The following is a 26,436-nucleotide window of genomic DNA, read 5'->3' on the forward strand; positions in this document are numbered from 1 at the left end:
GGGGTTGGGTGGCTCAGTCAGTTAAGTGTCTGATTTCAGCTCAGGTCATAATCTTACAGTTCGGAGGTTCAAACCCCACATCAGGCTCTCTGCTGTCAGCTTGAATGCACTTTGGATCCTCTGTCCCCCTCTCTTTCTGCCCCTCCCCAGCTTGTGCTCTCTCTCCCTCTCTCTCTCTGAAAAATAAACAAACATAAAAAAAAAAAAAAAAGGTGAGGGGGGGAATGGAAGCTACACACTAAAAATATACGCCGTTACTCGCTGTTCCTTCCTACTTCCAGAATTATAAGCAGTTTTGTTAATCTCGGAAACCCCTATATTCAGAAAACATTTCCCAAAATGAATTACGAATTAATCAAATTTAAAGCTGCCTTCAATCTGGCATTCTCAATACTGTCAAATTTCCTTTCCTCTCACTGCAAAGCCAACCTCCTCTCTGCTCTCAGCTCTAGCTCTAGCAATTAGGACAGAATGCAGACAGTCCTACCACCACAAAGATGTATTGTGTTTCGTCCCGGAAAACAAAGATTTCCCTGGAATTCACTCCCCCAAATCCAATAAAATACAACAAAGCAAATACCCTATAACAACATTAAATTATTGCCCAAATCACCAGAGCCCTACAAAAAAGGCACCCAAATTTTGAAGAGTTTTTGTCATTTCGTTCCTAAAATTCTCATGCAAAAAATCATTTTATGCCAAGCTAAGCACAATTTGACTTCTCTTCTCCTCATGTAAAGGACTACTCTTGAAGACATGGTCTTCATTTAAAACAAATTCTAAAATATATTGTCCTATATGTACACTCTGCTGTATGTATATTTCAATTAAATGGGGGCGCCTGGGTGGCTCAGTCAGTTGAGTCTCTGTTCAGGTTCAGGTCATGACATCATGGTTCATGAGTTTGAGCCCCATGTCAGGCTCCACAGACAGCGCAGAGCCTGCTTGGGATTCTCTCTCTCCCTCTCTCTCTGCCCTCCTCCACTCATGTTCCCTCCCTCTCTCTCAAAATAAACAAATACACTTAAAAAAAAAAAAAAAAGCCAAGTACATAACCCTAGGTTAAATTGAGATAAGCCAATTTTTCAATTATGAAATGATTATAAATAATCTGCTGAAATGAAAGCTTTGCAGGCAAAATATTAAAGCTTTGATAGTCTTTCTACATTGTAACACATTAATGTGAATTTTCAAAAATAACAGATAACAAAAGTCAAATTGTGGGTTTCATTAATAGCCCAGTTGATATGCATGAGATGAAAAATAATTGAAGAAAGCTGTTTGAAATTACATATATCTCAAAATTACAGTCCAGTAGTTGTTACCTAAAAGTAACCTTAAATATTTCAGGACAGCAAATTAAAAATACTAGAACTACAAATCAGACCAAACTAAAAATTCATCTAGAGGTTGAAAGTGAGCATAAGTTACATGGAAAGCTTGCAGGATCTCTCATCAGTTGTTGGAACCCCCATCTTCTGTACGCACACACATCAATTAAATAAAATAGTGATGGAATAATAAATTACAATAATTTTTTAAATTCATAAATATTCCCTCTTATAACAACGAGTAGCTTTGTAGATCATAAAGAGAATATCTCCTATTAATTGAAAATGTTAAAACTTAACAAGTTGAGGGCAATACTTATCAATTTTTAAGTAACTCCACAACTCTTTTTAAAAAAAAATTTTTTTAGTGTTTATTTTTGAGAGAGAGAGCGAGCGAGCGAGCGAGAGCGCAGGGGTGGGCAGAGAGAAAGGGAGACACAGAATCTGAAGCAGGCTCCAGGCTCCCAGCTTGTCAGCACAGAGCCCGCCGTGGGGCTTGAACTCACAAACCCTGAGATAAAAACCTGAGCCGAAGTCGGATGCTTAACTGATTGGGCCACCCAGGCGCCCCTCCACAACTCATTTTTAAAATACTTATAGCTCTGACTAAATTCGTGTCGTTTAAGTCACGTTAACCTCGGCAGCTGCACAGGACACTAACAGGTGAATTTGGAGAATACAAAGGGGAATTCAATTCAAATACCATCTGTTCTGCTGCGAGTTTCTGTAACACAGATGACCTCATGTTTGATTGGTAAGTGGGAATGACATCATCACAGCATGGAAGCGTCGCCGATTCATTTGTGAGTTTCCAAAGCAAAGAAGGGGAGGGAATGGAATTACGTGAAATCTCAGGCAAGAAAAAAAAAAAAAAAAAAAAAAAAAAAAAGCAAAAACCTAACTTGCCTTACCAACAAGTTGTAGTTTAAGCAAGCTGCGAACGGGAGCCTGCACCGGGGCCTCACTCCCCAGAGGGGTGCGGCCACAGCCAGGCCAAGGTCTCACTCAGCTGGGCTGTGGCATTGGTTCCTGTCAACGCTCCCTGTGAGGGCGGTGCCACTGGCTCCGAACTCCACTGGTGTTTGCATCGTCAGACACCCACTATCCATGCACCAATTCAAGCATTGCTAGAATTTCCACTTTGCTATTTTTGTATACTTTTAGTATCCATTTTAGCAACCTCTGCCTATGGTCCAGGTAATCAACTGAGGTACCAATTATGCTTTTGCTAGTAATTACTAAGCAGCATACATCTTGAGAGATCTGCCACAACCTTCCTTACTCGTCTTGTAAGACACTTTCTCTTGAGAGCGTGCGTGCGCATGCGCACACTTGCACGCCTAAGCGGGAGGAGGGACCGAGGGAGAGGGAAAAAGAGAATCTTAAGCAGGCTGCGCACCCAGCGCGAGCCCAATGCAGGAATCAATTCCATGACTATGAGATCCTGACCTGAGCCAAAATCAAGAGTCGGGCGCTTAACTGACTGAACCACCAAGACACTGTTTTTAGTGCATGATTTGCAGGATACAGGATTTTTCATGAACATAAATATTCCATCATAGCACAAAAAGCTCGCTTAAACTTCAGGACCTAAAAAGAAGATATTTTCTTAAAGATCTCAGCTTAGAGAAAGGACTGTCTCTTCATCAGTTTGCCAAAGCTGCCGTGACAAAGTACCAGGTGCTGGGGGCTTCAACAACAGAAAATTTAGCTCACATTTCTGGAGACTGGAAATCCCAGATCAAGGTGCCTGCAGGGTCGCCTCCTTCTGAGGGCCGTGAAGGAGAATCTGTTGGACGCCTCTCTCCTGGCGTCTGGGGGTTTGCTGGCTCTCTCTCGTGTTCCTTGGATGACCGACGCAACTCCTGGTCTCTACCTTCATGCTCACATGGCATTCTCCCTTTGTGCTCATCGCGTCCAAATTTCCCCATTTGATAAGGATACCAGTCATAATTGGATTAGGGGCCTACCTGACTCCCTTTCACCTTGCATCTGTGATGAACCTATTTCCAAATGGGAAGACACCATTTTTTTTATGTTTCTTTTTTTTATTTTTGAGAGAGAGAGAGAGAGAGAAAGAGAGAGAGCGCGCGCGCGCACACAAGCAGGGAAGGAGCAGATGGAGGAAAACACAGAATCTGAAGCAGGCTCCAGGCTCTGAGCTGTCAGCACAAAGCCCGACGCGGGGCTCAAACTCACAAACCGCGAGATCACGACCTGAGCTGAAGTCGGACGCTTACCTGACTGAGCCACCCAGGTGCCCCAAAATTGGAAGCCACCTTTTGAGGTACAGCAGGGACTGAGGACTTTAAATATTATGAATTTTGGAGGGTCAAAATGCAACCCATAACAACCGGTATCTAATTCACAAACTGGAAAAATACTAAAAACCATCAGTATTTTTCAGCCCCTGGTAACAGCGGATGAGGTAAGTCGATCTGCTGAAAACAGTAAAAGCTGCGAGAATATGACAAGCATGTTCCTAAAAGCACCAAATAGCTAACAAGGTAGGGAGGATGTACTGAACCCTAATTCAAGTCAGTACTTGACCCAGAGAGAACCAAGAAGTCCGGCTGCATCTTGCCCTTCAGTTATTTGCTAAAAGGTTGCCCTTTTAGGACTTGGGGGATGAGGGCTGGAATCTGTTAACTGCCAAGGATGGGGTCCAGGTGAACAGTATCTCAGTTTGGGCCGGCCCTCAAAAGGCAGCAGGCTGGGAGTAAGAATTCTGCGCAGCCCAGGTTTGTATTAGCTGGATGGCCAAGAAAATCTCAAGCCTTGACTCTGGACTACTAGTGACAACTTTCAAATACAAATGTCTAGTGCCCTTGAACTATGGGGTAAACCACTGGCCAAGCTCCAGGTGGTCACTTGTGGGCTACAGACAGGTGAGATACAAATAGCACTGCAAAGGTTATGAACACAGAACTGAGACACTGAAACCACAACCCACAGAAAGCCGTTTGGAACACACACCCTGAATCCAACCAGGTCAACGCCTGCTAAAACAAATACATCAACATTCACCATAGGATTTAAACAAGACGCAGAGCCTCATAGCATAACATTCAAAATGTTCAGGATGTAATCCAAAATTAGTCAGCATACAAAGAACGAGGAATTGCCACTCACATGGGGGAAAAGATAGACCATGCAAACACTAATGATAAGAAAGCTGGAGTGGCTCCATTAATATTGGACAAAGTGGACTTCAGAACAAGGAAAACCATGGGGGATAAAGAAGGACATTCCATAAGGAAAAGATGGTTAATTTGCCAACAAGGCAGAACAGTCCTAAATGTGTATGCATCTGACACCAGAGCTTCAAGACACATCGAGTAAAACCTGACAGAAGTGAAAAGAAAAATAGAAAAATCCAAAATTACAGCTGGAGACTTCAGCACTTCTCCCAGTAATCGACAGAACTGACAGACAGAAGGTCAGCAAGGACACAAGAGGACTGAGCACCCTCCACTAACTGTATCGAGCAGACATTCATCGAGCACTCCACACAACCACAGCAGTGTCACCTTCTTTTCAACACACATGGAACATTCATTAAAAAAATCTTAACAAATGTAAAAGAATTGAAATTGTAGAATTAGGTTCTCTGATCATAACAGAATTAAACTACAAAGCAATACAAAAGGTAACAGGAAAACCTCCAAACACATGAATAGTAAACACCACACTTATAAATAATTCATGGATGAAAGGGAACATCTTAAGGGAGGGGCTAAAAAAATATTTAGAACGGAAAGAAAAAATTTTAATTAATGCATCAAAATCTGTGGAATCCAGCTGAAGCAGTACTTAAAAGGAAATTTAGAAATTATTTCTCGGGGCGCCTGGGTGGCTCGCTCAGTTGGTTAAGCGTCCAACTTTGGCTCAGGTCATGATCTTGCAGTTTGTGAGTTCGAGCCCCGCATCGGGCTCTGTGCCAACAGATCAGAGCCTGGTGCCTGCTTTGGATTCTGTGTCTCCCTCTCTCTGCCTCTTCCCCGTTCATGCTCTGTCTCTCTCTGTCTCTCAAAAATGAATAAACATTAAAAAATTTTTTTAATTATTTCTCTATTTTTCTAATGTAAAGGGCACAGTGGAGTCATAGCTGAAAATTAGAATTTAGTTACTTTCTGGGGCTTGATATCCCATACTGTAAAAGTGGGCAGAGGACCCACCAGTAGGTAATCACATTAAGATTAAGAAATCAGGGGTGCCTGGTGGCTCAATCGGTTAAGTGACCGGCTCTTGATCTCACCTCAGGGAATGATCTCACAGTTTTTGAGTTCTTTGAGTTCGAGCCCTGCATCGGGTTCTGCGATGATAGCATGGAGCCTGCTTGGGGTTCAGTTCTCTCTCCCTCTCTGCCCCTACTCCACTTGTGCTCTCTCTCAAAATAAACAAATAAACTTAAAAAAAAAACTTTAAAAAATAAAAAAAATCAATACCTACTAACTCTAATTTAAACTGCATTTTTACAATTTCTCAAAAGTCATTAAGAAGAACAGTAACAGAATATTGAAAGTATCTTTTGTTGAGTACATCAATGTCCAAAGAGTATCCCAACCAATTTGGCTTAATATTTTCAACACACGCCATTCAAAACGCTATGCTTCCAATCAAACTAAATAAAATACAGTAAAAGTAATAGAAAAAGATGGCACAGGAATTCTGAAAAAAAAAAATCTCCATTAGCTAGCTTCTTGTGATAAAACATAAAAAAATTCACATCTTTAAATAACCAGAGGTCATGATCATTACCCATAAAATGTTACATACGAAATTTTTATTAGAAAAGTTGCAAATGGGGGCACCTGGGTGGCCCAGTCGGTTAAGTGGTTAAGTGTCCAACTCTTGATTTTGGCTCAGGTCATGATCTCATGGTTTGTGAATTCAAGCCCCACATCAGACTCCGTGCTGACAACATGCAGCCTGTTTGGGATTCTCTCTCTCTCTCTCTCTCTCTCTCTGCCCCTCCCCTGCACGTGTGCAGGAGCTCGCTCTCAAAACAAATAAAACATTAAAAAAATAAAATATAACAGATAATTGCCTTATTTATAGTAAAGAAATGGAGGTTGGGAAAGGGAAACTTATAATATTTTAATTCCAAAAGAATACCTTATGGACATTACAAAAAGCAGTTGCATTAGAAGGACATCTATGAACATGCTAACCAAAGAAAGAGGCAGAGAGATCATAAAACACAGTATGCCAGGTGGTCTTACAATGTAAAGGGAATAATTCTTAGAACTCTGACATTTTATGACTGGGCCTATAACACAGAACACTCCACTTCCTTGTTTTCATCACTAACTGATGCATATTTCTGTCCCATGTCACCACACATCAGCCCCCTATTCACAAATACTCTGCCTGGAGCTATATGGAACAAAGGACAGCAACAGAAAATGACACAGTGCACCTAGGAAGTGCACTGAGCAGGGGCGCCTGGGTGGCTCAGTCGGTTAAGCATCTGACTTCAGCTCAGGTCATGATCTCACGGTTCCTGGGTTCGAGCCCGTGTCGGGCTCTGTGCTGACAGCTGGGAGCCTGGAACCTGCTTCGGATTCTGTGTCTCCCTTTCGCTCTCTCTGCCCCTCCCCCGCTGGCACCCTGTCTCTCTCTCCCAAAAATAAACATTAAAAACATTAAAAAAAAAAAAGTGTACTGAACACTAATAAGCTTTGTGACTGATTAAAATTGGACAGATTCATGTCTGTACCATATCTGGTCAAGAGAAACTGCAGATAAACTTAACTGCATAATACAGTTTTCCATCCAGCCATGTATTAGGGATTTTCAACCCTTTGAACATCTTCCCTGTCCATTAAGATTATAAGGTCCTTTGAGCAGTTTACTCTACCTCATTCATTTAAAATAACATTTAAGGAGCGCCTGGGTGGCTCAGTTGGTTAAGCATCCGACTTCGGCTCAGGTCACAATCTCACAGTTCAGGGGCTAGAACTCTAGGGCTCTATGCTGACAGCTCAGAGCCTAGAGCCTGCTTCAGATTCTGTGTCTCCCTGTCTCTTTGCCCTGCCCCACTCAGGCTCTTTCTCTTTCTCTCTCTCTCTCAAAAATAATTAAATATTACAAAAAATTAAAATAACATTTAAGAATTGCTTTGGCCAAGCCCTGTGCCACTGGAGAAATAGAGGTGATTGAGTCTCCGCCTCTCATCTTTGGCAGCAGCAAAGACATGTATAATGTGAAAAAGGTTGTGCAGACCCTGCTGTAGGAAGATGAAAGAGGGGCCAGCCCCTGCCAAGCAGGAGACACAGAGAGAGGTCATTCTACATGTACGAGGACATGTTGGAGAGGCTGATACATTCAGGGACAAGGGTGTGCTTCTATGGGATGTTGGTTTAGGAGGCAGAGAAAGGGCTGGGCCACACTAGAAAAGGTCTGGGCCACACTAGAAAAGGTCTCACCAGCAACTGCTCAAGAATTTGGACTTTACCCTGTGGGCAATGAGGAGCCAAACAGGATCAGACTGGCTTTTTTAGGAAGCTATAAACTCTGGTACTGGAGTAGAAAATGAGAAGGAATGGATGGGAAGAGGCAGGAAGAGGGAAGACTAACCCATCTGGAGGCTGTTTAAATAGTCTAGGGAGGTCTTATTTCGATTTCCTCCCCCTGCAGCAACTAGTACACAGTAACCTTATGCATAGTAAAACAAACAAACAAACAAACAAAAACAATGTTGGACTGAACTAACTCAAGAAGGAAAATACCTAAGTTGCTTACAACGTGCTTTTCTGTTTCCTGAGACAATTCCTTCCTCAAGACAGGGTGGGGGAGGGGAAGAAGAAGCCACAACATCATATACACTCATAACCAATGCCTTTCACACCATCCTAATATACAGCTAAGATCCTTAAGAATCTGGGTTCTCACAGATTTTCCTTGTCTTCATTTTATCACATTTTCACTCATCTCAAAACATTAGTGGAAAGAGTTTTGAAAAAACCTGCTAAGCAAATACCCTGGCCAGAGCATGCCACATACACATTTCAAATAATGAAACCAAGGAAGGAGGTCAATATATAGGTAGTGCCAGTTTGGGATATGCACTGGTTTATCCATCAAGATATAAATCTTCAATGGATACTCCCAATAACTGTTCCAGAAGCTGAATGTAATCAATCGTAAAGATGTGGTAGACGATTTAAAATAAGATAGCATCTACCCAATGCAATCCCTATCAAAATTCCATCTGGTTTTGGTGGGGGTTTTTTTGCATAAATTGACAAGCTGATCCTAAAATTTGCATGGAAATTCAATGGACCCAGAAGCCAAAACAATCTTGAAGAAAAAAAAAAAAAAGAACAAACTTGGAGATTCACACTTACCAATTTCAAAACTCACAACCAAGCTATGATAACCAAGCTGATGTGGGACTGATGTAAGGCTGAACATACATAGGTCAATGGAAGAGAACTGAAGTCCACAAATAAATCCTTACATTTATGTCACCTGGTTGTGGACAAGAGTGCCAACATAAGTTAACGAGAGAACAGTCTTTTCGACAGATGGTGCTGAGACAACTGGATATCCACATGCAAAAGAATGAAGCTGGAGCCTTACCTCACACTGTACATAATAATTAATTCAAAGTAGATAATCCAAAGTTAATGTAAGAGTTAAAACTATAAAACTCTCTTGGGGTGCCTGGGTGGCTTAGTAGGTTGAGCATCAGACTCTTGATTTTGGCTCAGGCCATGATCTCATGGTTCACGGGGTAGAGCCCTGTGTTGGGTGGGCTCTGTGCTGACAGCTCAGAGCCTACTGGGGATTCTCCCTCTTCCTTGCTCTCTGCCCCTCCCCCACTTGGCACATGCTCGCGCACTCTCTCTCACAATAAACATGAAAAAAACTCTATAAAACTCTTACAAAAAGAGAATAGGACTGAATCTTTACAATCTTGGGTTTGGCAATGGTTGCTTATTAGATATGATGCCAAAAGTGTAAGTGACAAAAGAAGTAATACATGAATTGTACTTGATCAAAATTAAAAAGTTTTGCCTTTCAGAAGACACTATCAAGTAAAAAGACAATCCACAGAATACTTCAAAACTATTGGAAAATGTCTGATAAGGGACTTGTATATGGAATATATTTAAAAAGCCTCTCTTATCTATGTAGATATAAATAGATGTTAAGAGGGATGCTTGGGGAGCTCAGTTAAGCATCCAACTCTTGATTTCGGCTCAAATCATGATCTCACGGCTTTGTGAGTTTGAGCCCTACATCAGGCTCTGTGCTGGCAGAGTGGAGCCTGCTTGGGATTCTCTCTCTCTCTCTCTCTCTCTCTCTCTCTCTCTCTACCCCTTCCCCACTCATGCTGTCTCTCTCAAAATAAATAAATAAACTAAAAAAAAAATAAAAATAAAAAATAGATGTAAAGATATCTATTTACAGATAAAGGGGATTAAGAGGTATGAACTTCCAGCTATAAATAAGTCACAGAGATGAAAAGTACAGGAGAGAATATAGTCAATAATATTGTAATAATGCTGTTTGGTGACAGATGGGGACTTTACTTATTGTGGTGAGCACTGAATAACATACAGAATTATTGACTCAATATGCTGTACACTGGAAGCTAATATAACATTGATTATTTCAATAAAAATGTTTTTAAAACTCCTAAAAATCAGTAATAAAAAGACAACCAATTTCAAAATGGGCAAAGGAGGGGCGCCTGGGTGGCGCAGTCGGTTAAGCGTCCGGCTTCAGCCAGGTCACGATCTCGCGGTCCGTTGAGTTCGAGCCCCGCATCAGGCTCTGGGCTGATGGCTCGGAGCCTGGAGCCTGTTTCCGATTCTGTGTCTCCCTCTCTCTCTGCCCCTCCCCCATTCATGCTCTGTCTCTCTCTGTCCCAAAAATAAATAAAACACGTTGAAAAAAATTTAAAAAAAAAACAAAATGGGCAAAGGATTTGAAGACTTTTCTCAAAAGAAAACATACAAATGGTCAGTAAGTACATGAAAAGATGCTCAACATCAGTAGCCATTAGAGAAATATAGATCAAAACCACAGACACTAACTACTTCACACCCATTAGGATAACTAAAATAAAAATGACAATACCAAGTACTGGCGAAAATGTGGAGAAATCAGAACACTTAAGCTTTACTGGTGGGACCGTAAAACGTTTCAGCCACTTGGGAAAATAGTTTGGCAGTTCATCAAAATGCTGAACACAGAGTAGCATATGACCTAGCAATTTCCCCACTTAGGTATATTCCCAAGAGACCTGAAAACATGTAGGTCTACATAAAAACGTGTGCATGAATTTTTATCACCAGCATTACTTACAATAGCCCAAAAGTGAAACAAATCAAATGCCCATCAAGTGATGAATGAACTAAGAAAATACGGCATACCCACACAGTGGAATATTACTCTGTTATTCAACAATAAAAAGGAATGGGTGATCTTGAAAACTTCCCTAAAGTGAAAGAAAAAATGACATATTGTATGACTCCATCGTTATGAAACGTCCAAAACAGACAATGCCCGTACAGACAGAAAGCGGATTAGTGATTACAGGGGCTGGGGAGAGGGGATATGGGGAGTGACTGCCGGTGAGTACAGAGTTCTTTTTAGGCCATGAAAATGCTCGTGCTCACTTCCGCAGCACATATACTAAAACTGGAATGATACACAGAAGATTAGCATGGCCCCTGCACAAGGATGACACACACACCTGTGAAGGTTTCTACATTGTTTTCTTGCCATTTGCAATGACATGGATGGAACTAGAGAGTATAATGCTAAGTAAGTGAAATAAGTCAGTCAGAGAGAGACAAATACCATAGGATTTCACTCATACGTGGAATTTAAGAAACAAAACAAACGAGCAAAGGGGGGAGAAAAGAGAGAGACAAACCAAGAAAGACCCTTAACTATTTATTGAGTACTGATGGCTACCAGAGGGGAGGCGGGTGGGGGGACGAGTGAAATAGGGGATCGGGATTAAGGAGTGAGCACCAGGTGATTAAAATTAAAACTTAAAGGTTGGGGGGGCCCTGGGTGGCTCAGTCGATTGAGTGTCTAACTCTTGATTTGGGCCCAGGTCATGACCCCAGTATCATGGGATCGAGCCCACAATCAGGATCGTGTTGAACAAGGAGACTGCTTAAGATTCTTTCTCTCCCTCTGCCCTCTCCCCTACTTGCAAACTCTCTCCTTCCGTCTGTAAAGAGAAAGGAAGGAAGGAAGGAAGGAAGGAAGGAAGGAAGGAAGGAAGGAAGGAAGGAAGGAAGGAAGGAAAGAAAGAAAGAAAGAAGGGAGGGAAGAAGGAAAGAAATCTTCAAAAAATTGGTCTAAAACAAGACATGGTGATGGTTACGCACCACTGTGAATATAATAAAAGCCCCTGAATTGTATACTTTTAAAGGCACATGAATTATATCTCAATAAAGCTGTTACACATGTATATATTTTTAAGACAGTACCCACCTGTGGTTTATCAACTAGATCGGCATCTGCACCAATGGCTTATTTTTTGTTCTATTACCAATAAGCTTAGAAATTATTTAGAAAAATACTAAACCAGAAAATCATCACAAAGGTGGGATGGACAGCATAGAGATAGGACTCTCTGAAGATTTTTAACCTTAAATACCACCAGCATGTTATTCTCTTTCTAAACATATGCAATTAAGATCTATCTTAAAATTGTCGGGTTAATCTCTTCAGCGTGAACAGTCTGTTTTTACGAAGTCCAGAGCTATTCAGGCATGTGGGTTAACTAACACCAAAGGGGGAAAAGTACATGGTGAACACGTGGGCTGTAACAACTGAACCAGAATGGTTTCTGAGGGACTGAAACAAACGATGCTTGAAACTAAACGAGTCTCTGCCTTGTATTTTTAACAATCAGTCCTGGGTCATTATTAACAACTAAGTTTATAAATACTTGTGAAAATTAATGAAGGGAAATCCCACGAAAGTGGATTCAGGATGCCAGAAGAGGAGGCTAGAGGGACACCACTCAATGTCAATTACAGACCGTTAACAGAAGAATCCTTGACAGGAAAGAATCGTGGATTCCAGGCCCCGATACTGAAATGTGCATTGCATCTCCTACAAGAAACGGACCATCCCAGCAACTCGGCCCATGAGAAATTGTCACCCCGAACTCCTGCCTTTCTCCACTGGACTTCCTCTCAACTTCCTCCTTCTTCTCCATAAAATAACCTTCTTGTCCTTTGTTGGACTGGCCTATGGCTTTATTGTAGCTTGTTTGTCCTGAAATGCAATTCTCTGTTATTACCAAATAAACCTATTTTTGCTGGTAAAACAACAGTTTTATTTTTAAGGTTAACGTACTCAAACGTTCACTTAAAATACACCGAGGTTAACAAGCCAGATAGCAGGAAATCTGTGAATTTGGTGCCGGAAAGATGTTGCACTTCATCTAGTAAGAAAGAGAGCAACCAGCACCTCAATTTAAAAATGCAGTGACAGGGCACCTGGGTGGTTCAGTCAGTTAAGCCTCGGACTCTTGATTTGGGCTCAGGTCATGATCTCACGGATCATGAGTTCGAGCCCCAAGTCGGGCTTTGTGCTGACAGCGCAGAGCCTGGTTGGGATTCTCCCTCTCTCTGCCCCTCCTCTGCTCACGCTCTCTTGGACTCCCTCAAAATAAAAAAGAAAAATTAAATAAAACTAAATAAATAAAAATACAGTTCCAAATTCTGAGCTAAACATTATAGAAACATATATATATAATCTCCAGCCTTCTTGGGGAATGCATGAAAAGAAGCACATTTATCTGAATAAGTTTTAGATCTTTGTTAGAAGACAATCATTAGCTCCCACTAATAGTTTATAAGTTAATACGGGACATTCTATCAATGATCAAACAGACCAAACTCAAAGATTAGACAAGGAAGACTGCACGATGTGGACTGAAGGAGAGAGGAAATGTAGATAGACTCTGTGAAGCAACAAGAATATTCAGAATCAAAGACAGACACAAGATAATACTCACCAAATTTCAAATCCAAATCCAAGAAACTATGGCTAGAGATAAATCTGGCAGGCCAAAGAAATCTTTACTTAGTAAAGTGATTTTAAGTTTATTTATTTATCTTGAGAGCAGAAAGTTCAAGCAGAGGAGAGGCTGAGAGAGAGAGAGAGAGAGAGAGAGAGAGAATCCCAAGCTGGCTCCACACTGCCAACACAGAGCCAGATGCGGGGCTTGAACTCACAAATCATGAGATCATGACCCGAGCTGAAGTCGGACGCTTAATGAACTGAGCCACCCAGGCACCCCAGTAAAGTGATTTTGAGACTAAAAAAAATAATTATGGGGCACCTGGGTGGCTCAGTTGGTTAAGCGTCCAACTTCAGCTTGGGTCATGATCTCACGGTTTGTGAGTTTGAGCCCTGAGTTCGGCTCTGTGCTGACAGCTCAGAGCTTGGAGCCTGCTTCAGATTCTGTGTCTCCCTCTCTCTCTCTCTGCCCCTCCCCGGCTCACACTCTGTCTCTCTCTCTCTCTCAAAATTAAACATTAAAAAAAAATTTTTTTTAAGCAATTAGATGAAGAGGTAACCAAATTTTAACTGCACTCTAATTTTTCTGCCATTTATTTTCATGTTAGAACTCAGTTCAATCTTCTGAAAAGTTACCAATGAACCTGATTCTTGACGAGCAATGCTACTATTACGTCCTAAAGAAATTGGGGGCGGGGGAAGGGGCAGTCATGGTAAGAATGTTCCAGCAATGTTAACGTGCCATTTCCACTAACTTAAATAGTGGGATACTATGTTCCTGGCTCATACTTGTGTAGAGGCTTAAACATGCAAATAAATACACTACAGGAGGGGCGCCAGGGTGGCTCAGTGGGCTGGGCATCTGACTTTGGCTCAGGTCATGATCTCGAGGTTTGTGACTTGAGCCCCACAGCAGGCTCTGTGCTGACAGCTCAGAGCCTGGATCCTGCTTCAGATTCTGTGTCTCCCTCTCTATCTGCCTCTCCCCCACTCACACTCTGTCTCTCTCTCAAAAATAAATAATATTTAATATTTAAAAAAATTTTTAAATACACTGCAGGAGACATGCACAATTAAATTTCAAGCTGAAATGCAATAGATATATTTATTGTATGACGTGCAATCAATTTTTGCATTAGAAGTGTGAACTCCACATCTGAAGATCCAAACATTTTAATTTTACATCAAAGGAGGAAAATAATATATACAAAAATATACAGTAACTTCGTTTTTCTTAGTTTGCATTCCCATGTCTAGACAAGCTTAAAAGACTATTTTAGTAGGATACTGGAGAGGGTAGGGAAATAAAAATACATATATTATGGTGTGGATTTGAAATAAAAAAGATAAGGAACCATAAGTTGGCTCCTTTTATAGGAGCATACTAGGATTATGAATTTTGATCCCATTTAAATCTATACTCTGCACAAAATACAGGCAAAATATGATTTTCTATAAACAGAAACTTGAAATTTTTATATCTTATTCTAAAATGTCACTAACATTTTAATGGAGTCATCTCAATATTTTTCTGTTCTTTAGGGGCACCTTGGTGACTCAGTCTGTTCAGCGTCCGACTTCAGCTCAGGTCACGATCTCACAGTTGGTGGGTTCGAGCCCCATGTCAGGCTCTGTGCTGACAGCTCAGGGCCTGGAGCCTGCTTCGGATTCTGTGTCTCCCTGTCTCTCTGGCCTTCCCCCACTCATACTGTCTCTCTCTGTCTCTCAAAAGAATGAATAAATGTTAAAAAATAAAAATAAAAATAAAAATAAATAATATTTTTCTGTTATTTGTACGTAGTACTAACATCCCATACATTTGTCTCTTAGGAGTTCTGAAAGAGAATTTATCTACTGTAGCCAAATCAATATTATAACAAAGGCATGCTGTATGGCGGTGGTGGGGGGTGGGGTGGGGATAAATTTCTGGATTCAGTGATTAAAGAAAACAAGGACTAGGGAGTAAACGGTCTGGTAGAAATTCACTGAGAGCAGAGACTATGTGCTGGTCTGATGTGCAGGTGCGATACTTACAAACAAAAGTGGGCAGGGGGCAGTGATGGAAAAATTAAAACTACAGATGGCAGCTATCTTCAAGCAGAATCTACACAAACCTGGAAGTTCTCACAGCAGAGTCACAGCATTCTGCAAAATTAAGTAAACACTGAGAAGTATATTTGTATTATCTGGAGTTACCAAAGGAACTAAAGATGGAAACTCAGGGGCGTGGACAAAGGAAGGAAAAGGTATTGTCAATTTTTCAACCTAATCTCTTCGGTACTACTTTACCATTTTATTTATTACCAAATGCAGGTATTCAATTTTTAAGACCAAAAATTTTAATTAAGGATGAAAGAAAATGACATTGTTCGATCTCCTTATACACACAGTAGATCTGTTTCTAATCTGAAAAACATTCGAAAACAGTGTTCATACAATCCCATGACAATAGAATATAATAACAATGATAGTAAGAAATGTTGATACAGGCACAGAACAAAATCTGTAGGCTCATTTTTTTTTTACTTAAAAAAATTTTTTTTTAACATTTATTTATTGCTGAGAGACAGAGAGACAGAACACTAGCAGGGGAGGGGCAGAGAGAGAGGGAGACACAGAACCTGAAGCATTCTCCAGCTCTGAGCTGTCAGCACAGAGCCTGATGCAGGGCTTGAACCCACAAACCGTGAGATCATGACTTGAACTGAAGTCGTATGCTTAATGGACTGAGCCACCCTGGGCGCCCCTGTAGGCTCACATTTCAAACTCCTATACCAAATTATCTTATGGGTTAATGGGGCGGGAGCAGGGGGTAGGGGAACAGCAAGTAACTTTCACTTTCTATACCAAGTAATACTGTAACTTTAAAATTGAATATACCCTGGGGTGCCTGGGTGGCTCAGTTGGTTAAGCATCCGAGTTCGGGACATGATCTCATAGTTCATGAGTTTGAGCCCTGTGTCGGGCTCCGTGCTGACAGCTCAGAGCGTGTTTCGGATTCTGTGTCTCCCTCTCTCTCTGCCCCTTCCCTGCTCATGCTCTGTCTCTCTCTCTTTAAAATAAACATTAAAAAAATAAAAATATTCTATAAAATTGAATATATATTACTTTTGTCAGGGATCCTAAAGATAAAGAATATAAACTAAAACACGTACGCCTAGAAAAGTAACTGAGAAACAAAATCAGAGTAAAAGATTAGTATCAGTATTTCTGAGAGAAAGAAAGAATGGGCAGGTTATTTTTTCCCTTCATGTTTTTCTGGGTTTTGCCCCAAATATCATACAAACCACCTATATTCCTTTATAATGGAGAACTTGTATTTTTTACAAACGATTTTTAAGAATATCCTCAGATGAGAATCTTCTAGTATAGGCATGTTGACCCACCACTTCCTTAAAAGTATCCAGCTTTATGGAATATCAACATATAAATATTTCATCAATTCTAAGGCCTACATATTAACATCTCTGAAATCAAGATGCATCTTACAATCAGCCAGTGACTGTTGGGATACAGTTGTCATTGCCTGGATGCGTGTGGCGATCAAAAGTACCAGCACTAGGGGTGCCTGGGTGGCTCAGTGGGTTGAACGTCCCACTCTTTTTTTTTTTTAATTTTTTAAAATGTTTATCTATTTTTGAAGAAAAGAGAGACAGGATGTGAGTGGGGGAGGAGCAGAGAGCAAGGGAGACACAGAACCCAAAGCAGGCTCCAGGCTCTGAACTGTCAGCACAGAGCCCGATGCAGGGCTCGAACCCACAAACTGTGAGATCATGACCTGAGCCGAAGTCAGACGCTTAACTGACTGAGCCTCCCAGGGGCCCCAAGCATCCCACTCTTGATTTCAGCTCAGGCCATGATCTCCTGGTTCGTGGAATCAAGCCCAGTGATGGGCTCCTTGCTGGGTGTGGAGCCGGCTTGGGGTTCTCTCTCTCCCTCTCTCTCTGCCCCTCCCTCGCTCATACATGTGCTAAATAAATATTTTAAAAAATTAAAACATTAAAAAAAAAAGCACCAGTAGTAAAACTTAGACAACAAGGTAAACACAGAACTATCATATGACCCAGCAATTACACTCCTGGGTATATACCCAAAGGAATTGTTAGCGGGGGCTCAAATACATACTTGTACACCCATGTTCACTGGAGCATTATTCACAATAGCCAGAAGGTGGAAAGAGCCCAGGTATCTATCAACTGATTAACGGATTAACGAATTACAGCATACCCGTGCAATGAAGTGGTATTCAGTCATACCATGGAAGGAAACTCTGACACACAGACATGAATGAACCTTGAACATTATGCTAAGTTGAAAGAAGCCAGACACAAAAAGACAAAATACTATATGATTCCACTATTTTTTTAAGTCCATTCATTTTGAGAGCGCATGAGTGCACATATGCACGAGCAGGGAAGGGACAGAGAGAGAGGGAGAGAGAATTGCAGGCAGGATCTGCACTGTCAGCACGGAGCCCAATGTGGGGCTCAATCCCAAGAACTACGAAATCACGACCTGAGCCGAAACCAAGAGACAGACGCTTAACCGACTGAGCCGCGCAGGTGCCCCTGTATGATCCCACTTTTACGAAATATCTACAGCAGGCAAATGCATTGAGGAAGTAAATGAGAGGTTACCACGAAGCTGAGAAAAGTGGAGATGAGCAGTTATGACTTCATGGTCACAGAGCTTCTGTTTGGGATGATTAAAAAAAAAGTTTGTAAATACACAGTGGTGACATTATGAATGTAGTTAATGCCACTGAATTGTATAGTTAAAAACGGTTAAAATGGTAAATTGTTAGATATTTTACCACAATTTGTAAAAATTACTAATGTAACACACCAAAACCCACTGGATGGGTAAACTGTATGAAATGTGAGTTGTATCTCAATAAAGTGGTTTCTAAAACTTGGGGAGCTAAGAATAGCCCATCCTTCTGAAAAAGTGTCAGTGTCAACACTATGGCACAGCACGTGGAAATATACAAATATCGGTGATTCTGTGCCAAACGGTTGAGGAGAGATGGACACTGAATATGAAGATACCTTAGGAATCCTTTCATCTCTCCTGCTTTTTCTCTTTAATGATAACGCACAAGAACACTACACGATAAAAATCTATATTTCAATGAGCTACCTGTTCGAGACTGTAAAATAAAAATGTCAGATCATAAGAAAGCCACGTCACTGTTTGACTCTCAGCATTTTGCTCATCGAGGGGCACCTGTAACGGCGCGTCTCGCAATCAGTGTGCACACGCCACTCACAGCGCCATGTACATATGGGCCCGCGTGCACACACACATGGGCCCTTTCCCTAAGCAACCTGTGAAATCAAACATACATTTGCATTCCCAAACAGTAATTTCTGAAAATAAAAAAGCACCAGGAAGACTATGTGAAATGAATACCATTTGGCCAAATTCCGTGTTGGCTGTTGCAAGCACTCAAAGAAGGCACTGGCTTCACATGGAGGTATGACACAGCAGAAATCTAATACAGATATAATGTCTATTACTCATTTGGAGCCATGACTCAGAGTATTTTAAAAATACATATGGAAACCAGAGTCTTTTCATAACTAGACTACAAACGAGAAACTCGTGCCAAGACGTGACAAACACAAATCTTACTTAAAAAGCTTCACAGATTTGAATCTCCCATTTAAAACACAAACTATTTTATCAATGCTTTGATGTAATCCTGAAATTGCAGGAGCCACAGAGTTTAAAAGCCCAGGAACATTTTTCTGGTTTTGATGATGCTAATCACCTGTCCAATTAATGGTCAATGATCACTGCAGGACATATACAAGTTCAGGAAAACCCACGTATTGATGGAGGTGATAATCAGGGTCTCTTGTTGCATAGAAAAAGCAATTTGCAGTGGATACACCTGGACGCAACTTTTCAGCTGGAAGAAAAGTACTGCAAAACTTTCCATTTTTACAATAACTTAATCATTTGGGTCACTATAGAAGTGACGGATGCTCATCAGAAATCAGAGTAAACAATAAAAGCGCACCATAATCTCACCACCTAGCTCTAACTTCAATTCCTGTTGTCACGTGGAGCCTTTCTGTGTAGGTCGGAGAGCGAGCGATGAAGTGCCCAAGGGCCCAGCTGTGGGCCGGACTTACAGATTCAAGTCCGACCTCTTCTACTCACTGGCCGAGTGACCATGGGCCAACTAGGCAACAGTTCTGTGCCTGTCTGTCAAGTAAGAATAACAGAAGCTCCTTCATCAAGTTTTTAAATATAACGATCCCACACATACAGTTTTGCTACCTGCTTTTTCGCTTTATAAAAAAAAGCGTGAACCAGTTTCCATGTCATTAAATACCCTTTATGTTTAAGGGCCACAATGCATTCCATTACACAGTTGTTCCACAATGCACTCTGACCCTCAGAGCCAGGCATTTAACCATTCCCAGTATGTCTGCTATTCCAACAGGCCTTTACATGAGACCAGGAATGGCTGGGAGGTAGACGTCCTAAATCTCAGGGACAGAGACCCTATGCACACACAGACCAGGCCATTAGCCTAGGAGATGGCCTTTGTGCCTCCCGGCCACCTGAGCCACCTTAGGCTTCTCACCTTTGGTGCCCAGCCTCCTGGCCATTCGTGAGTCCCCAACAGTCTTGCAATAAATTCTCTTATGCTTAAATTAGCCAAAGTCCGTTTCTGTTACTTGTCACCAAAGCGCTTTCCTGATACACACGATAACATTCTCTCCCATAATATTCCATTACACACACACAAATAATGACGCCACCAACCAACCTCTCCAAGTCAGCTGTGTCCCAGAAAGGAGTAGGTAAAACCAGACAGCTCTAGGGCAAAGCACCGAAGTTCTCTGAAAGATAGACATTTTTATCCCAGTGAAAATTCTGCTCTGAGAGTCTTCATGCACTTATAGGCCTGGGATGCTACAATTAATTACACAGAGTATATAATCTATAAAAAGACCAATCCAATCTTTCTCAGAGGAAAAAAAAATCAAATTGCAAATAACTATTACTACTAATAACTAGTAATATTTATATACTGTTGTAAATACCTTACCTGCTAGTCATTTAATCGTGGCAATAAATTTGTAAGCACTATTGTTATCCCCATGTTATACACAAGGAAAGTGAGGCATCAGAGAGACTGAGTAACTTGCCCGAGGTCACACAGCTATTCAGGATTTGAACCCAGGCAATCCAGCTTCAAAACCTATGTTTTCAACCACCATATATACTGCTTCTTGATTTTTGTCTCATAACGACAGATTTTTAAATTATGATCACATATTACATCTTCATTATTATGTGTCAGAGTTGGATGTAAATGGCAAAGGGAGATTTCCCACATAGATGAACTCCAGTAAGTACTTCATCTTCTACCATGGCTTCTCCTGCTAAGACTATGTATGATCCCAGTACCTAAAACAATCTATGGGGCGTGTGGGTGGCTCAGTCGGTTAAGCATCCGACTTCAGCTCAGGTCATGATCTCATGGTCCGTGGGTTCAAGCCCTGCATCAGGCTCTGTGCTGACAGCTCGGAGCCTGAAGCCTGCTTCAGATTCTGTGTCTCCCTCTCTCTCCGCCCCTCCCCCAATCGCATTCTGTCTCCCTCTCTCTCAAAAATAAATAAAAAAACATTAAAAAAATAAAAATAAACAAAACAACCTATCATTCCCCTTCCTCCCCGAACAAATGCCAAGTGCTGTTCCGTTTCTAAGCCTTCCCTCAAGCGGTTTCCATTATTTAAAACACCCTCCGAACCCAACACCCACCTGCCTATTCCCATCCAGGAACGAAATGGCAATCTCAAATGCCACAATCCCCACACACCTCCCTCAAGCCTATCCAGATGGAATGAATCCGCCTGCCCCCATAGTCCTGTGATTCTGTTTACCTCCAGTAGAGCATGCATTACAATCTGCTAGTTTTTTCTCCCCATCCATCCCTTCCCAATGTAAGGTTCTAGAAAGCAGAGACTACAGGGGTGCCTGGGTGGCGCAGTCGGTTAAGCGTCCGACTTCAGCCAGGTCACAATCTCGCGGTCCGTGAGTTCGAGCCCCGCATCAGGCTCTGGGCTGAAGGCTCAGAACCTGGAGCCTGTTTCCGATTCCGTGTCTCCCTCTCTCTCTGCCCCTCCCCCGTTCATGCTCTGTCTCTCTCTGTCCCCCCAAAAATAAATAAAAACGTTAAAAAAAAAAAAAAAGAAAAGAAAGCAGAGACTACATGTGATAAATTCTCTTCTTTTACTTGGTACCCTCCACCGTACAGAAAAAAGTTATCGCAAGAAGTAGTTGCTCCATTAATGATGACTGAGCTTAAGGGAAGCAGGCTGTGGAAATCTATCGAGAGAGACTATCCCAAAGAAGCAAAAAGGAAAATATCAAAGAACTAGAAAAATTTAGCTTATCATTAAGCTACTCTAAATCCCTGTAAATAGAAATCTCAACACCTATCATTAAGAGACACTATCATTTGTGGAATTTTAACATGTATCTCAATAGGTCCTTTTATGGTCTGAATGTGCACACTGTGGGAAACGAACAAGGAAATTTTTTGGAAAACTATTTAAAACATTTGGTAAATACTGGGAACACAAGGTCATATGAACCACAAAGAAAAAGTCAAAACTCTGGCCACCACCATAGTAAGCAGTGAGGGTTATAACTGCAGGCAAACCAGACAGGTGGTCTGCTCTCACTTTAAGAAACCCATTGCCAGGGTGCCAAGGTAGCTCAGTCGGTTGAGCATCCGACTCTTTTTTTTTTCTTTTTTTTTTTTTTTTTTAAACGTTTATTTATTTTGGGGACAGAGAGAGACAGAGCATGAACAGGGGAGGGGCAGAGAGAGAGGGAGACACAGAATCGGAAACAGGCTCCAGGCTCCGAGCCATCAGCCCAGAGCCCGACGCGGGGCTCGAACTCACGGACCGCGAGATCGTGACCTGGCTGAAGTTGGACGCTTAACCGACTGCGCCACCCAGGCGCCCCGAGCATCCGACTCTTGATTGTGGCTCAGGTCATCGGATCGAGCCCCACATCGGGCTCTGCGCTGACAGCATGGACTGCTTGGGCCTCTCTCTCTCCCTCTTTCACTCTGTCCCACTCTCTCTCTGCCCCTACCCAGCTCATGCTCTCTTTCTCAAAATAGAATCCCATTGCCTTCTGTATCTCTTATCTTCCTTCTTTGGTTTTCCTCAAGTCATTTATGGATTAAATCAAAGCTAAGAAGCTCTTTGCATTTTCTGAATTACTGCTCATTCCTACAGTGAAGATGAAATATTCCCTTTGAGTTTTTCCCATATTGGAAAAGTAAATGTGGAAAATGGCAGGAAGAAATCCAAATAATTGTAATTATTAACCAAATGGAACTAACGTACTATTACCGTTGATTCTACGACAAGTTTTGGGGAAAACAAGATTCCTGCATCAACAAAGACAACTCCCTGCCCACACCACCTGTGGATCAAACACAGAAGGAGCCCTCCTGTGCCATCTGTAGGAAGGGGTAGAAATGAAATCCACTCTTACCACCTGACACATGAAGTCCTCTGCCACCATGAGGAACCCTCGCCAGAAGGAGCATCTGAAAGAATGCATTCTTTTCAGAAAACTAAAGCCTCGCTTTTATTATTTTTTGTAAAGATTTTCCTCTTAAGCAAACTCTACACCCAAAGTGGGGCTCAAACTTACAACCCCAAGGTCAAGAGTTGCAATAAACTTTTAAGTTTACTGCTCTACTGACTGAGCCAGCCAGGCACCCGTCACCTCTCACCCCCAAAATAAAACCCACCTTGAGGTCTTTCTGATTGGACTTGGTTGATTCCTTCCGATTCACACTTATTAGGAGTTCCTGGAAATCCCTTGCGTATAAGACAACTAAAAACAGGAAAACAACTATCTTCAAACTCAGAGAAAGTTGCATACACATGACCTCCAACAGTTTCCACCGGAGATGATCTTTCTGTTCGATTTGCGAGACTGCCTGTGCCAAATAGCATACAGTTATAGGAAGCAAGCAATATTAAGCTGGTCCCAGCCTTTCCAAAGCCAATTCCAAAGTGGCACCAAACGGTATTCCCAGAGAAAAGAGGTTACCCTTAATGAAATCGCACTTGTTCTTTTGAGTATTAGTAACAACACCGGGGTAGTGAGACACATGACTGTCCACCTCAACAGCAAATTTATTTGCACTTATCTACACCTGGCCCAGAAAATATGTGACAAATATCCTGAAAGAGTGAAAAAGGAGGAAAACTGAGGTTGTCACTCTAATTTGCCTGAGAACACTTTCAAAATTGTTCTTAAAAAAAAAAAAAAAAAAAGGATTCATAATAGACATGTCTAAACTCACTTAAAAAGTTTTAAGAAAATCCCATGAAAATGTGTGAAAGGCACTAACAACAGAGCTACTCAAACCACAGTGAAAGTCAAACCCTGCTCACAACCTAAAGAACACTTGGCCATTGTTGCTGTGTGGAGTCTCAACAGCTGGTCCATACCAGGCATTCCCTGTTACACCCTTGCACTCAAGACTTTCAATTTGTTTTTTAATATAACTTATTGTCAAATTGGCTTACATACAACACCCAGCGCTCATCCCAACAAGGACTTTCAATCTTTAAAAGATTAATAGGATCTCTCATCTTGAAAAGAAGCATTCTTTTAATAAAGAATAACAACACCAGGATGCTTGGGTGGCTCCGTTGGTTAAGCATCCACCTCCTGATTTCGGCTCAGGTCATGAACTCACAGCTGGTGAATTCGAGCCCCGTATCGGGCTCTGCACTGACAGCACAGAGCCTACTTGGGATTCTCTGTCTCCCTCTTTTTCTGTCCCTCCTCCCCACCTCAATAAATAAATAAATGAACATTAAAAAGGGGGAGGGTTCTTGGGTGGGTCAGTGGGTTAATCTTGATCTCAGTTCAGGTTCATGATCTCTTGATCTTGGTTCAGGTTCATGATCTCATGGTTCGTGAGTTCTAGCCCCACGTCGGGCTCTGAGCCTGATTGGGATTTTCTCTCTCCCTCTTTTTAGAGATGTGCACGTGCCTGGAGGTATGTGTGCACATCCTGTGAAAGCACATATGTTAAATAAAGATCCTTATATGTTATGTCTATGCAACTACATATGCAGTCACAGGCCCCTCTTGTTAACCTCAACCCCAGACTTAACTCTCTCTCTGTATGACTTCCCCACATGGTGACCAATGAATGACACAGCTAACATCTCAGAGGTTAAGTTTTCAAATTTCCTAGAATAGAACTATACCAGAGAAGATGGCTTAAACATCAGTCAGATGGGTAAGTTTCATATCCAGTGACCGTATCAACCAAACTAGGGCACGTTTTAGAAAAAGAAAGGGTACTATTACTGATTATGCCAGGACAGCAGGTTTAAAACAGAATTGTTCCAGACAGAAACAAAAAATACAGTTACCCTAGAATATGCCCACCAGATGAAATTTTTTTCCACTTCCAAGAGACATTTCTACTGTTCTACAGATGCCAAAACATGCAATAAATCACCTTCTCTTAGGCAGGCTATTTGATAATGGCAGATAAATTGGAACCTGGGGGAAAAGGAAGGCAAGACATGCCTAAGTCTTGAAACATGTTGTCCAATAGACTAATGCAGAAATTGATAGCATTCCTGCTCATCCAAGATTTGAAAAGGACACAGAAGCATTGTCCATTAGATGCACATCACTTTCCAGAGTCATTTTTTCAATTTAATCACTAAAGACACAACTGTAAGCCTAAAGTAATATACACAGCTTAAATCAAGAGAGATGGTTACCAAGAACCATGGGTGGGATTCTCAATCTACAAGATTAACCAACCTGTGTTGTGGAGAGATTAATTTCTTCTAATTGATATTAAGAACCTAATTTCACTTAATTCTAAGAAGTTGGAAATCAGTCTGCACCCTTGGAAATAAGATGTTAAGGGAATCAGATGATTTTTTTAAACGTTTATTTATTTAAGAGAAAAAGAGAGAAAAGCCACAAGCCAGAAAGAGGGAGACAGAGGATCTGAAGCAGGCTCCTTGCTATGAGTGCAGAGCCTGACATGGACTCGAACCGAGAGATCACGACCTGAGCCAAAATTAAGAGTTGGCCGCTTAGCCAACTGAGCCACCCAAGCACCCCTGGAATAGGACGATTTCTTATGTGCAACTATTTACCCATGTTCTCTCCTCTTCCCTACTCTGTTATACTCCATCCAGTGATACTGGGGCTAGGACTCCCAGATCCCATGCTGGCAGGCTCCCTGTTCACTTCTGCAATGCAAAGTTCTAGAGAGAGGGTGAGAGATGAGGAAGAAAAAGAGGCTTCTTGCCTGTTTCCCTATTTCTGTTAACATCGCTCCAGCAGCAGCTGAATTCCCAAATGTAGAAATTTATCCACAGATAGGCTTGCTGATGGGTAAACTGACACACATGCATTACAGCATCGTGTGTAAAAGTACAAGACTATAGACACCCTATATGTCCGTTAAAGATGGTCAGGCAATTTAACATAAATAAGGCAGTAATGGAGGAATAGAGTAACCAAAAAAAGGGACGTAAGACATACAGAAAACCAATATCAAAATGGCAGGGGGGGCCTGGCTGGCTCAGTTAGAGGAGCCTGCAACTCTTGATCTCAGGGTTGAGTTTGAGCCCTACATTGGGTGTGAGATTACTTAAAAACAAAAGCTTTTAAAAAAATAATACACATCTTTGTAATTTTTTTTTTTTTTTTTTTTTGGCCAGTGACAATAATTAGCATTTTATTTTCTTCACTATGGACCCGACAATAAAGCCCAAGTCTAAAAGCTGTACCTGGTTATAGTCTCCTTAGTATAATTGGCTATGTAACACAAATGTAAAAGCTTCACGGATATTGGTAGAAGTTTTTCTTTATCAGCAAATACATAAACGTATATTAAACTCTTCAATTGAAAGGCAGAGATGGATGGAATGGATAACAAAACATGATCCAACTATATGCTGTTCACAAAAGATTCATTTTAGATTCAAATACACAAATCGGTTAAAAGTGAACGTATAGAAAAAGGTATTCCATACTAACAGTAACCAAATTC

The 26,436-nt window shown here is 41.4% G+C and overlaps 1 protein-coding gene and 1 non-coding gene across 2 annotated transcripts in view; one reads left to right on the forward strand and one right to left on the reverse strand.

The window, feature by feature from the left end:
* Nucleotides 1–20,332, reverse strand: part of SMURF1 (SMAD specific E3 ubiquitin protein ligase 1) — a 78,398-nt gene extending 58,066 nt beyond the window's left edge. Inside the window, exon 1 of the mRNA XM_040455643.1 lies at nt 20,125–20,332. Within this exon, the coding sequence (XP_040311577.1) occupies nt 20,125–20,212 (88 nt within the window). The 5' untranslated portion in view covers nt 20,213–20,332. The remainder of the gene's footprint in view (nt 1–20,124) is intronic.
* Nucleotides 10,959–11,065, forward strand: LOC121017865 (U6 spliceosomal RNA). Its single transcript, XR_005784933.1, has one exon. It is a non-coding gene; the product is annotated as a U6 spliceosomal RNA (small nuclear RNA).
* Nucleotides 20,333–26,436: the final 6,104 nt, after the last annotated feature.

Source organism: Herpailurus yagouaroundi, unplaced genomic scaffold (genome assembly GCF_014898765.1).
Source record: "Herpailurus yagouaroundi ecotype Mexico unplaced genomic scaffold, PumYag 216, whole genome shotgun sequence".
Classification (NCBI taxonomy): domain Eukaryota; kingdom Metazoa; phylum Chordata; class Mammalia; order Carnivora; family Felidae; genus Herpailurus; species Herpailurus yagouaroundi.